Below are 15,136 nucleotides of genomic sequence, written 5' to 3'. Positions count from 1 at the left end.
CAAATATTTGAAATACAAGATGTCAGACCACACGATACATGTAATGCACCATGCAGGATTGCAACCCATTAATGTCTCCAGTGTCCTCATATGTGTCTGTTTTTGGCTCTTTCATATATCAGTCTGGCTTCCTCATGTTTGAGGGATATCTGGTTTATATGCCTGCCCTCGTGTAAAAATATATCAGTGAGTATGTGGCCGCTTTCTGATTTTAACTTTTAATGTAGGTACCCACAAAGAGCAAGGACCCTTGCTGTGGGTTATGGGCTCACATATTCTAGCTAAAATATCAGCTAATACTTCACATTTATCTATGACTGTTGGGGGAGTGCAAGGTGTCAGTGCCGGTGTGGTGCACCTCTGGGGTACAGGGCAGCCTGCTGGTTTCAAACCTGGTGACATTAATGGGTTGCAATCCTGTATGGTGCACTACATTTATCATGTGGTCTGACATCTTTTATTTGACTTTCTTGTGCAGGAATTAACACTAAGCAACCACCCCCTCATTATTAAGAGGGCTGTGAGTGGTGGTACTGTTGTATCTGGTCTCCAAGAGAAGTATGGGTGGAGACACGGTATAGCCAGTTTGACAGCCAAGTGATGCCCACTAGTCGTGATTGGCTGCTGGTGTCTGTGACTGTAGACGATGTCCTGGCAGCAGCGCTCCTGACAGATGCCGGAGCTGTGAGTGTGTGACCGCCAGTGAGTCTTCCTTATATGCCGCTGCTCTCACTCTTTTTGCTAGGCAACCCATCTGCGGCCACAGTTACTGTCCCCATAGCATCGTCTGGCTGCATCCTCCCCGCCTCGAGCCAACCTGCAATGTCCCCTGGTGACCAATCCGCTCCCGGCTGCTGTAACAGTTAAACTGGCAGCTCGTTTAAGGCACACACTACACCCTTCCGCCCTCCTGTCACAGGCCCTCTCTACGCTGTTCGTTGAGCCATAGCAGTTAACCGCTCCCAGCTGCTCTCACTCACCCTGGAGTGCCACTCTTCTTTGTGCTGTAGCGGCTCCTGTGGTGTCATTGTGGTCACCGCTGCCCTCTGGTCCTCCTGCAGCGCCACTGACGCTGGTGGCGATGTCAGCATGATTGCATGCAGGGATTGTGTTGGATAGAAGCCATGGCGTGCTGTCACATGTGACAGTGAGAGCAAATGCACCTCCGGCTCCCTCGCCACACCTTAGCCAATCAGCAGCTTGGGGGCATGCACTGGGAGGATACTATCATTCACCAGGTCTCCACCCATCCTTCTGGAGGAGACAAGATACCACAGTACAGTGAGTGGTTGTCACATATATCTGTTCTTGGCTCCTCCCTATATCAGTCTAACTGGCATTGATTGCTCCAGTTAAGTCTACAGTCAACTGCCAGGTCCAAATATTGAAGTGAGATTTACTGGTCTGTAGTTACCAGGATCTCTTCTTGAGCCCTTTTTGTACTATATATTGTATTGGTTCCACATTGGCAAAACACCAATCCAGTGGTACAACCCCAGTCTCAATAAAGTCCCTAAATATAAGAAATAGCGGTCTAGCATGCCACCTAGTTCCTTTAGAACCCTTGGGTGTATTCCATCAGTGCCCGGCGATTTGTTGATTTTAATCTTTTTTACCCAGCTGTGCACTTCCTTTATTCAGGGGATTTTTAGCAGGGATTTGTTTCATCTCCCTGCACCTCATGTGACCTTTCTATTTGCTTAGTGAATATACTTGAGAAAAATGTATTTAATAGATTTGCCGCCCCCCTTCCCATTCCCCCCATTATCATCTATGATTACTCTTGGATTATTTGTTAAAGAGCCAGTGCTTTCAGTGCAAATCCTTTTGCAGTTTATGTAATTTAAGAATAGTTTAGGGTTATTCTTGCTCTTTTTGGCAGTCTCTCTGCTTCCTCCTTGGCAGTTTGATGTTTTCCTTACACAATTAGATTTTTCCCTGTATGCTTTTAGCACTTTTTCACTGCCTTCTTGTTTTAAATAATTTAAATGCTTTCTTTTTTTTGCTTATTGCCCCATTACAGTCTTGTCAAGCTACATTGGTTTCCTTCTACTTGTAGTACTTTTAGTTTTAAAGGGTATGAACTGCTCACATGAGGTGATAAGGATGTATTTAAACTTCTCCCTTTTGTCGCCTGTACTGTTCTTTATGAGGGTGTTGTCCCAATTAATGTTGCCAGGAGTAATTCTGAGCTGATCAAATTTTGCTTTACTAAAATTCAGTTTATTTGTTACTCCCTTATAAGGCTTCCTATTGAATGACAGCTGGAAACTAATTATATTGTGGTCACCATTTCCCAAGTTTCACTACCAACCTGCACCCCTGTGATTCTGTCCGGTCTGTTTGTTAATAATAAGTACAGGGTGGCCCTCCCTCTAGTTGGCTAAGGTAGTTATCTTTAATTGTTCTCAAGAACGTATTGCCCTTGTGAGATTCACAGCTTTTCTCTTCCCATATTATACCTGGATAATTAAAGTCTCCCATAATAATTACTTAAATGCGGTTTGACAACTTTTCTATTTGTCTTATTATTAACTTTTCAGTTTCTTTTGTTATGTTTGGTGGCCTATAGAAAACCCCCATCAGGATGTTTTTGCATTTCTACCCACAGAGATTTCATGTGTTAATTTCCTATACTTATATCTTCTCATAGCCTCGGCATTAAGTAGGATTTAACATAGAGACATACCCCTCCCCTCTCTTTCATGATCTGTTTATACCAAGGACTATGACTGTAACAAGGGGGCATCCTCTTTGTCTAAAGGAAAAAAGGTTTCTACACCAACATAGAAGGGGGTTCTTTACTGTCAAGAGCAGTGAGAATATGAAACTCTCTGCCTGAGGACGTGGTGATGATAAATTCGATAAAGAAGTTAAGAGGGGCCTGGATGTCTTTCTTGAGTGATACAATAAATCTTCAAATAGAAAAAACTCTTTCCGCGCTCTTGCTTTTTATTCATAAATTTATTTCCGAATAAAAAATTGCATGCAAGTGGAAATCTTGCAGCAATAGTTATACAACGCGTTTCGGCGTTCTGAAGACGCCTTTCTCAAGTACTTGAGAAAGGCGTCTTCAGAACGCCGAAACGCGTTGTATAACGGAAATAAATTTATGATTAATTTATATAAATACTGTCTGCCACGACAGTTCATTTTTTCCGAAGAGGAGCTCCAGCAGGAGCGCGGAAAGAGTTTTTTCTATTTGAAGATGTGTTCGTTTTAACCCATTGAGGGAAGTTTTCTCTCTTTGGGATTGCTTTCATTCCGGCGGCTCTCCTTCCCCATCGAAGGATATCTGAAGTCTCTTCGTATATTACTACAGGCATACTCGGATCACAGGTGCAGGCGGGTTGTTCCCCAAGGATTTAACGGTCTGCGGGAACCCCGCTGTGCACCAGGTGAGTTACTCTTATTGATTGTTATATGGTGGCGCGGATCGTTACTTTGAATTGAGTGATACAATGTTATATGTTATAATCATTAATAACTTAAAAAGGGTTGTTGATCCAGGGTTTATTCCAATTGCCAGATTGGTGTCAGGAAGGAATTTTTTTTCCCCTACCTCATTAGGGTTTTTTTTGCCTTCCTTTGGATCATCATTGTGGGTTAATAGGCTGAACTGGATGGACATATATCTTTTTTTGACCTTGCATAATAGAATACTATAATATTACTCCAACATTTACTTGAGGTTTTTTATGAGGCTAAATATAGTTATGAATTGCCCCCCCTATGAAGGAAGCAATAATTACTATTCTACACAAACAAGAAAAAGACCCTCTATCGGTAGATTTGCACAGACCCATCCCCACAGACGTTTAAATAATAGCTGAAGTGCTAGCAAATTGTCTATCCTGGGTAATCCCAACACTTACCTTGATCAAAGTGAATTCAAACTATAAAGATCCACGACAATTAACCCCTTACTGACCACCCTATTGTGTTTTTATGTCCTGCCATTGACTTGTATGGAGGGAGATAACATACATCCTGTTTATTACAGCAGACACCTGCAGGCAACAGCCCCGTTCGGCCGTGTAGCCGATCGGGATGGTCAATCCTTTAAATGCCGCTATCAAATCTGACAGCGGCATTTAAATCCCATGATCCCACTATATCAAGAACTGTTTCTGAATACACCGAGTTGAATTTGGACCCATTATGGAGTAGACTTAAACATAAACTTAAGGGTGTGGTGTAGACTCCCTCTCTTGGTGGTGGGAAGAGTAAACCTAATTAAGATGGCTTGGATGCCACAATTGTTATATCTGCTGCACAACTTGCCACAGTGGATTGTTCAGCATTTCTTCTACAAAATTAACAGCTTATTTAGAGACCTCATATGATGAAAAAATTGTGAACGTATAAAACTGGAGACACTCTGTAAGGCTGCCTGTCCACGGGCAAGTTTTCATTGCGTTCCCCGCGGCGATAAATCTATCCACGAGTGGAGAATCGGAATGATTTGCCGCGGTCAGCCTACCTGTCAGATAGGCTCAGTGCGAGAACCATCAGTTCTCCCGTTCCTAGGCGGCGGGATATTGCTATGCCCGTTGACAGGCAGCCTAAATCCAAAGATGAGGGTGCTTTAGCTCTACCCATTCCAGTGACATATTTCTTCACCTCACAAATGCAACATTTTAGAGGCTGGGAGTCAGAAGAGATACAAGATGCCAGCTATCAGTTACTGAAAAGGTACTTTGAAAACATGCATCTATTTGAGGCTCTGGAGGCACAGAAGTTTAGATGTAGCGTTCAATACTTTCCCACTCTTTCACTTACATAAAATCTGGTGGAAAACGAGTGACGTTGTGGGGGTTGTGGGATGCACCCAGTACACACCCACTTGGGGCACCCCTTGGTTGCTAGAACTAAATAAAACTATAATATTTTAAAAACTGGAGGAATAGAGGAGTTAAAAGGGTTTCTCAAATACTGTCAGTACTTAAATCATTTGATCAGTTGTAAACTGATTATGCTTTATGAAATGCACAATTCTATAGATACTTACAGCTATAACATGCTTATCAGGCAGAATTGGTCTCTAGGGAAATGAAATATACTAACTTTGCATTAGCGGATATTATAGGTATGTCTTCATCGACAGCAGGGAATATATCGCTGGTATACACCTATATACAAAGCCACTCATACTCACGAAACCCAGACACTGTCTAAAGTAAATGGGAGGTGGATATCAGAACTATGGAAGACTCACACTAGGTTGAAATCTTAGAGATGACCCCTAAATTGTCCCTTAGTGAATCTCATACATCATCACAACTATACTTGCTACATAGGGTGTACTGAACTCCCGCCTTTTTATATGGATTAGAAGTAAGAGATAACCTTCCATGAATACGTAAGGGCTCCTACCGACTTGTGTTTTTTTAACGCTGCGATATCGCTATGTTTTTTTACGCGATTGTCAATGTGACTTTCTAATGTTAAAAAAGTTTGTGCTTTGCGATTTTTGTGCAATACATTTTTAACATTAGAAAGTCCCCTTGACAATTGCGTTAAAAAACGCAAATGGGTAGGAGCCCTAAAACCCAAACTGCAGGACTGATTAACATGATGTGGCGCTGTCCAAAATTGAATAGGTATTGGACTGAGGTACACTCTTTGATTAATACTGTATACAAGATCAAACTGGAACTCAAACCACTAATATATATCCTCTGATATGTCAATGATTTGCCTGTGGGGGAACATGAACAGATCGCAATAGCAAGGCTCTTGTATATCGCATTGGCTAAATGAGGAATATATCTTAAACGTAAAACAGGTCATAAGTATAATAAACTATGGATAAATCGGTTGAGTACCCCTGGGTTAGCACAGTTGAACTCAACTAGCAATATTCCAATGGGATGATTGCTAATCTACTATAGGGAAATGGGTGGCTTAGGGCTGAGGATAACTAATACAGGAAAAATACCCAATTTCTAAAAAAAAATATGGAGGGGGACTTCAACATAAACTACAAACTGTTTTAACACCTGTACTGTACTATAATTGTTCTTCATCTTCTTCATAACTTTATGTACTGTAATGAGAAACTGATGCATTTATAGAGTTAATAGTGGAAATGTTGCTTGCTCCTAGGCTTTGTCCATGTGTCTCAAAATTTAAAGAATCAAGCAGGGGGGGACGGGGGGACGGGGGGGGGGGGGGGACACACTAACAACAACAAAAGAAAATGTCACGGCAAAAAGAACATTGCACACCTTAAGTGGAATGGGGAAAAACATATCTGCTTCCTATAAAGGAGTACAACACACAAAATAGGGATTTCTCCCCTTTTTATTTTTTTTAATGAACGTTAGTAATTAATGTCCTATAAGTGGTTACAGAGGGTCTATGAGACAAATATATAAGAGAGACTTGAGGGAAGGAGGTTGTATTATACACGTGGTTTGTTTGTTTGGTCTAAGAATGACAAAATATGCTTAATAAAAATTTATTTAAAAAAATATATTTTCTATAGCTACAAATAAGATTTGTACAACATTGAAAATGTTTAGAGCATTCCTCCCATGAAAATGTGCAAATGTGCTTTAGATCATCAATATTTCTGGGATGCCTTGCATGCATAGCCCTCTGAAGATTCTCAATAGCATTAGGGTCAAGACTCTTACTTGATTATTCAAAAACACAAATCACCATCTTTTTCAGATAACTTTCAGTTTATTTACTCATGTGCGTTGGATTATGGTCTTGTTGCATCACCCAACTCTCTTCAGTTTGAGGTCATGGACTACTGCACTTACATTCTCTGTATTTTGATCTACCTTAGAATTCATTGTTTTCTCAATGATCACACGGCATCTAGGGCCCCATGGCAGCAAGGCATCTCAAAACCATTAAGTTCCCACCATCATGTGTCACTGTTGGTATGAGGCTTTGTGTGCCTTTATTTAATGGACAAGTGCCTGTGAAACACACACTTTCAATCTTATTTAATTAATACACCTTTTGCCAATTAGATCTTGGAGAAGTCATTAATAGAGAGGTTAACTTACTTTTTCTTCCTGCATGACAAATGTTTACTCAATAAAAGACATGAACAGTACAACCGTTTGTGTTTCTAACTAAACTAATAATACACAATTAGACCACATCTTATTAGTAATCAATGCAGAAATCCAAGTAATTGAAAATGGATAACTTGCTTTTTCTTGAAACTGTATGTAAATTGTTAATAAAAGTGCAGCTGGCTAAACACCACTGAGTCGAGTAGAACCATGTGCTGTGTGTATAATACAAACTACCTTGCTTCTAAACTAATTGCTATAGTAGCGGGGCAACATCATACTGTAACATACTCTGTCACATATACAATTCTAACAAGATATTTAGAATCATAAATTCAACTAACACTTGGATTCCTTACCTCGTGCCCTCTATCTTGCACTGGACATGACTCGCTGTCTGCTTCTGAAAATGATCCAGATTCGTCACTTGAGTTTGTTCCATAAGACTGCTCACATTTTATCTGCGGCCGTACTTGATTATAGATTGAGTCAGCCATTGAACAAGCTTCTTGATGATCGGTGGCTAGGAATCGTGGGCCTTGTGAACAGGGAGATGATGAGAATTCAAGGAGGGGAAGGCTACAAGGAGATCCACCACTGCCATCTTCTGCATATGAGTATGAGGAACATGAGCTAGATGTCCTTGTTCTAGTTTCCAAAGGTGGAGAACGAGGGCATACTTTAATTGGCACAGGACAACTAGTGTTTGGCCGCAGCCTTCCTGGCAATGGGTCTGCTATCAGCCCACTATGGGAAAAGGTGTGCGAGCTAGGTAGAGATTGGCTAGCTCCTGCCCAAAGACCCTTTGGCACATGCTCAGAAAACTCTTTGTCCAAACAATTGACACCAGAATACAATTGCACCGGGGTGCTTATTTGGTCACAAGCACTTGAAGAGAATATGACACTTCTCCTGTCTAATTCCAATTCATGCTTAGAGGCAAGCTCTGAACCAGACCTTCGGAGAGGTGAAACCATGAGGAAGCTAGAGGAATCTTTTTGAGGTTCACAGGACAGTTCATAATTCCCAGTAAAAGGGTTGTATTCAGTTTTATGGTCACCCTGAGTTGCTCCCTTTTCTACAGGGCATGAAGGACTTCTGACAAAACGTTGTTGGGAAGTACCAGGCAAGTCAGTAAATTCCCCCCCTTTTGCTCTACTAAAAAATGTTCTGGAAGGAGATGACACGCTTTTGGAGTTATCACAGCTAATAGGGCTGGGTTGTTTCCTGACCATCTCAACATCTCCTTCTTTATCCCTGATGTCATTATCATCTCCAGAGAAGCAAAGTGTAACATTCTCTTCATCGTTATCATCATCCCGAGGTTCACTTTTTATCTGGCTTAAAGGAAGTCCTGATTTTAGGTCAATTTCAGAGTTATGTTCATTGAATGTGCTTGTAAAACCTGAGGTACTGTGTGATGTATTGTAGACATTCTTAGTACAAGCCAACTGGTATTTCTTATATCGAGGGTAGCGGATTATAGGATCCTTGTCTAAACTTTCTTTGTTTTCCCTTTGCATATTGGAATTAGGCAAAATAACTTCATTTCTATCTGCCGCTTTCTCACCTGATCCAAAGTTGAAAGGCTCGTGGGGAATTCTTTCCTTGGGGCAAGATATTTTTGAGGTTTCAGATTCCATAGTTTCCTCTTCACAATCAAAAGTCTCATTGTACACACCCTGGCATGAGGTGTCTTTCTTACACAGAAACAAGCCATCCTCATTGTTTAGAAGCTGTGACTGAAGGAAGCGGAAGCATGAGTCCTCCAGGTTGTGCATACGTAGGAATTCAGCACATTGGATGACCTCTTGGATGTTTTCTCTACTCAGTAATAGCTTCGCAGTGTAGGCAAACTGCAACAATGGACCAAAGCCTCTAGCAGTGACCTGCAAAAAAGAAAAAGTAGGGAAATTGCCAACATTACTATCAGCACTGCAATTGTCCAGAGTCCCTCAAGTGTAGTGAGATAACCTGACAACTACAATGTCCATATATAAACACACTAAAATAGCAGTTAATCTATCATCAGGTCAGCAGTGACTCCACATTTAATAACTAATTCCACTTATTTCTGCACATCATGCCATGGTTGAAAAAGAAGAATAGACTAGAATACAAGCAGGATAGCTTTAAACAGCATCCCTTATGAGTGTTAAAAACGTGCTAAATCAACACAATCAATTACATCTGACTCTATTAGTGAATGACAAATCCTATTTTATTAGGATTGCATGACTAGAATACAGCCATTCTATGTGTTACAGATACAGAAATACAAATTATTTTTTCCCTAGTAAGATGACTGCTGTGTCTTTACATCTGGCAACTGGCTGAATATATCAGCATGTATCAGATGAAAGACTATCAAATGTATTGAATTACTTCTTCAGATGTAAAATAAATATTACAGCAGGAATCTAACAAGGTCACCTCTAAATAGAATGAAGATTTATAATATCCCCTTAAATAAAAGAATAGAGAGGACTTTGGATTTCTTAAATTCTGCTTTTGAACCATATCACACAAGGCTTTATTAAGTGTTAACCAAAATTCTAAATTCTAACAAAAAAACCAAAACCAAGCTGTTAATCAATATAAAGATTTCAGTTCACCATTTCTAAGTTATCCATAACAATCACTAATGGCAGCCTTAGGCCATCAATTGTAAGAAATACTCCTTTGTACACATTGGTGTATTAGGCATGTCAAAGCTATCAGAGGGGAACAAACCAAACTAATTTGTGAGGACCATACTCAAAAAATTTCAATTACTTGGTGAAACAAAATAGTCACAATAATGCCCCCTTTACAGGGAACGATTATTATTCAGATTCTTGTGCTCCCCCAGGACTTTCAATGAATTGTCCTGTGTAAACGCATTCAGTGAGTGAACGAGAATTCTTCAGTTTCTGCATGCAAACAGTAGTCATTCACTTTTGAACGCTCCCTGGCCCACTCTGCCTCTATTCCGACAGCCCTGTGAGTGATCCCGATAATAACGTTAATGAACAGCAGAACAAGCACTAAAATCACCAAGTGGGGGGATGTTGTAACAAAAGCCTCTAACAGGCCGAAACCTCGCAGATTCTGTATGTTGAAGGAATAAAGATTTTGTACGTTTCCTAAATGAGTTCCAGAGTGCTGATCCGTCCTATCTGCTACATGGTAACCAGCCTTGTGAGTGATATCAGCGATATTCTTGTGTAATAGCAGAGGAGCGAGCATAGCGTTGCCCCCCGGCCGGTACTTTTCCCGCCAGGCCGGTGCCTGTATTTTTTTTTTTTTTACAGGCCGGTATTTTGGTCGGGCCACGGGGAGAGAGAGGATGGGTAGACATGAGGTCACTCAGTGATCTGTGCCTGCATGTAGATTGCATGCGATGCAAGCGTCTGCAGCGTGTTCTCGCGAGTAGATGACGTTTAGTGTGATTCACACTAAACATCATCTACTCGTGAGAACATGCTGTCTTGGATCCTGCGCATGAGCACAGCCGCTGGACGGCTTTTTGGACAGTTTCTAGTCTCGCGCATGCACAGAACCAAATTTTGGCCCGGTATTATGTAGTGAGGACACAAGTTGTCACGAGAACTTGGGTGTTGCCTGGCACAGTGGCGCATGTGCAGCGCATTCTCATGGACGTCGTCGATACACATGTCAGAGTGAGTATCTGACATGCAAATTACATTCAGTGTTGCTTTGAATTTCAGCTATCCCAGTAGCATACTATGCACAGTGTGGACATTTTATGAGCACTTCAGTGTTGTCATGACTTAAAGTTTAGCAAGTTAGTACTTGATAGCAGGGTTGCTGCCCTACTGGAGGTTCAGCGGTGGGGAAGGGCACCAAGGGGGGCAATATCACCACTGGAGCTACTGAGTGGGCCCCATCACCAGCAGCCACTGGAATAATAAAAGGAGCAAAAAAAAAAAATGCTACAACAAGCTACGCCCCAAGACACACCCCTTTTTACAATGGCCGGTATTTTTTCGTGACAAAGGTGGCAACCCTAAGCGAGCATAACTGGGAAAAGTGTTGGGCATCATTTGCTCGACAGCTCGTCACGTGTAAAAGGACTAAACGTTTCTAATACCCTTCTTTAGGCCACTCTCACACATGCGCTTGGCAAGGCGCCGTGATTTCACCCGACAGCAGCTTTTAGCACACCCCATCATTGATGAGGTGCGCTAAACACAGGAAAATCTGTCTGTGAGACTCCATTGAAATCAATGGAAGCGTTATACCGCTGCATTCAAAATGCTGCGGTAATCATGCAGAAAAACAGACGTGCGAGAGTGGCCTTACTTGTCTTTTAAATTAGAGAAAAGTGTAAATAGGTAACAAATGGGATAATTAAACTAATTAGATAATTGTTTAACAAATTAGCCACTCACATCCTTAAGATATAGTTAGAACTGACTGTAAAACTAATACTGGAAAGTTATTTTGGGGATAGTGGCATAGCAAGAATGGGTTGAAGCACAAGGAATGCATTACTAAGTCAAATACTTATTGGAGGCATACATGAGATACAGACCAGATATAAAAAAAAGGGAAAGACCACTATGCAAACACCACAACAATGAAATGCCAATATGCCACGTGTGTTGCCTCTCATGGCGGCTTCCAAGAGGCATTTTCCAGCAGGATAAGGGTGTCATAGGAATGCCTCCACAGCATTGCCATACGTGGCCTGCATGGTCACCAGATTTATGGCCAATAGAACATGTATGGGACTATCCGGGATGCCAACTTCAAACAGTCTCGGAGTTTGCATGTTCTAGAGCAGACCTGGGCAAAGCACGGCCCGCGGGCCACATCCGGCCCGCTGAATAGCTCGGACCGGCCCGCAAAGAGTGTCCTGGTGACTCACCAATGAGTCCGGTGTCAGCAACGGGAAGCAGCGAAACTAAGGGCTCATGTCCACGGGGAAAATCGGGCCCGCTACGGATTCTACATGTAGAATCTGCAGCGGGTCCCTCCTGCCCCGCGGACGTGAGCGCTGAAAATAACAATAAAAAGGAATTTACCTATCCGTAGCGGGCGGCGAAGCTCTGCTCTTCCTCACGGCCGGATCTTCTTTTTCGGCCGGCGGATGAATTCCTTACGCCGGCGGCACGCCGGCGGCACGTCGTCGACGTGCCGCGCGCATGCGCCGGGCACATCCGCCGAGCCGAAGCAAGGGAGATGCGGCCGTGAGGAAGAGAAGAGCTTCGCGGCCCGCTGCGGGTGAGTAAATCCTTGAAATTCCTATTTTAGGTCTCCCACGGATCCGGACGGCTTCCATAGGCTTCAATAGAAGCCCGCGGGAGACCCGCACGAAAATGGAGCATGGTCCAGATTTTTTCATGCTCCATTTTTTTTTAAATCCCTTTTATTGACGATCCGCGGGTATTTATCTACCCGCGGGTGGTCAATGCATCCCTATGGGGGATCCGCTGCGGATTTTAAATCTCCCTAAGGGCTCATGTCCACGGGGAAAAGAAGAATTAAAATCCGCAGCGGATTTTAACTCTTCTCCCGCGCGCGGATCCGCACCCCATAGGGATGCATTGACCACCCGCCTGGTAGATAAATACCCGCGGATCGTCAATAAAAGTGAATTTAAAAAAAATGGAGCATGAAAAAATCTGGACCATGCTCCATTTTCATGCGGGTCTCCCGCGGGGACGGCTCCCGCGGGCTTCTATTGAAGCCTATGGAAGCCGTCCGGATCCGCGGGACACAAAAATCACATTTTACTTACACGCTCCGGTTCTTCTCTTCGGCGCCGCGCCATCTTCTCTCAGCCGCGGCCGGATCATTTTGCTTCGGCCCGGCGCATGCGCGGGGCACGTCACCGACGTCATCGTGCACATCTGCCGAGCCGAAGAATGAAGATCCGGCCGCGACGAGAGAAGATGACGCCGCCGCGAAGAGAAGAAACGGAGCGGATGGGAGGTGAGTTTATTGTCATTTATTTGTATTTTCAGCGCTCATGTCCGCGGGGCAGGAGGGACCCGCTGCAGATTCTACATGTAGAATCCGTAGCGGGCCCGATTTTCCCCGTGGACATGAGGCCTAAGTGATGCCACTGTAACTTCTGAGTGGAGATGGGAGTGCTCCTTACCGCTCCCCTCTCCATTGGCAGACACGGGGGCCGCGCCGTAAAACGGGGTGAAACACCGGGTGTTCACCGCGCCGTATTACAGCGCCATTCATTTTCAATGGCGGCCGTATTCTGGCCGCAAATCGGGCGGCTGGAATACGGCCCCATTAAGGCAATGTGCATGGAGCCTTCGTATGTTGGTCTGGCCCTCTAAAACCATTCCAATTTCTCATGTGGCCCCATGGGAAAATTAATTGCCCACCCCTGTTCTAGAGGCTCAGTTACAGCAAGTGTGGACAGATATGCTGCAGGATATCATATGGAACCTGTATGCCTACATGCCCTGTTGTATCACATCTTGTATCCAAGCTAGAGGCGGCCCAACAGGATACTAGAGCCTCCGTTCAAGGGGTCAGTTTTCTGCAATAGATTATCCTATTGCTCTGATATTGTAATCACTTACTTATATTAACAATCGCACATATAGAGCTTAATTCGATTCTAAAAAAACTCCTCCTAGGTGCTTGAGCTTTTTAGACAATGAATGTATGATTTCGAACCTCACTCACACACAGTGATTGACAGCCTTCTCTATACACACACAGATACAAGGAAAGCTGTCAATCAGCCTGCGTGGGTGAGGTGAGCAGGATTCTCACTGCCTTTCCTAGGAGTCCTGCCAGGATTTACTCTGCTTTTCACACAGAAATCCTGCTTCCAATTATATAAACCTGTATATCACTGAGCTCAGCTTCTCTCCCTCTATTATATACTCTCAGATAGGGTAGCAAAAAGCATCCAACGTCACTTTAAAGGGATTTTCCAAGACTAAAAAAAGTTTAAAAAAATGTATGGGGTAGAGAATGTTGTAAAACAAAGAAATGTGGCACACTCGCCTTCTTAAGTGCCCATCTGAGTTACAAACGAACCCTGGTCCCAGCCACTCCCATCATGGAAGAAGCTGTGGCAGTCCCTATGCATGCGTACACTCAGTCAATCACAGGTTACAACAGTAATTTCGCCATGAACAGCGTGTGACTGCTGAAGCGGTCATATGCACAATGAACAGCACATGACGGCGCACCCCAGAGACCCCAATACTTACCTGCGGATCCGGCGTCTTCCGTCTTGCATGACGCTTCGGCGCGCATGCGCAATACAACGCGTGACGCGCCGCAGCGTCATGTGACATTCCCACCACGTCATATATGCTACAGCGGAAGATAGCGTGACAGACGGCTTCCATTGACTGCAATGGAAGCCGTCCGCGCGTACACCCGTGGCAAATAGAGCATGCCGCGGGTGAGGTCGGGTGATTTCACGGTGCGGAATTCCGCGATGGAATTCCGCACCGTGAGCATTGAGCTATTATGTTCAATAGAACCTAATAGCTGCGGGCAACGCGGTGGATTTTCGCCGCATATTACGCGGCGGAAATCTGTCCGTGGGAAGGAGCCCTAAATTTGTCATACAAAGTGTTGTAGATATGCCACATGGTGATGTCACAATCTACTATGCTTGGTCTTAGGTCACCATCACACAAGCGTTTGCAAAAACGCTGTGTTTTTCAACGCTGCGTTTACTGTGGTTTCATTAGCATTAGCATGCACTTTGACAGAGTTTTCAGGACAAAGAAAAAAAAAGCAATACTCACCTAGCAGATGCCGTCCAAGTCCCTCCGGCAACTCTCCGGTATTTCTGCAGACTTTCATTACCGACAAGAGATGTTCTGTCGGCGCTGATAACTGCACGAAAGCCTGCAGGAATTCTGGAAAGCAACAGGAGGGAACTGGATGGTGCCTGCTAGGTGAGTGTTGCTTTTTTTTCTTTTCACGTAGTGTAGCTAGGGCGTTTCACACTGTCAAAAACACGGTACCCAGTTGTGACATGTTTTCAGCAGTGCTAAAAAAAACACTGCCTATTCATTTCAATGGGCAACGCACTGCGTTTCAAAAACGCTGAAATGCCCAAAAATAGAACAGATATCGCTTCAAAATCGGAGCGTTAAAAA

General features: G+C 43.4%; 1 protein-coding gene across 2 annotated transcripts in view; it reads right to left on the bottom strand.

Moving 5' to 3' along the window:
* BACH2 (BTB domain and CNC homolog 2) overlaps positions 1 to 15,136 on the bottom strand; it is a 412,122-nt gene that overhangs the window by 52,786 nt on the left and 344,200 nt on the right. For both annotated transcript variants that reach the window (XM_066608426.1, XM_066608435.1), the window contains one exon: positions 7,397 to 8,926. In XM_066608426.1, coding sequence (XP_066464523.1) covers positions 7,397 to 8,926 — 1,530 coding nt within the window. The remainder of the gene's footprint in view (positions 1 to 7,396; positions 8,927 to 15,136) is intronic.

This window comes from Eleutherodactylus coqui, chromosome 1, assembly GCF_035609145.1.
Source record: "Eleutherodactylus coqui strain aEleCoq1 chromosome 1, aEleCoq1.hap1, whole genome shotgun sequence".
Lineage (NCBI taxonomy): Eukaryota > Metazoa > Chordata > Amphibia > Anura > Eleutherodactylidae > Eleutherodactylus > Eleutherodactylus coqui.
This window is presented reverse-complemented; position numbering and strand designations above follow the sequence as displayed.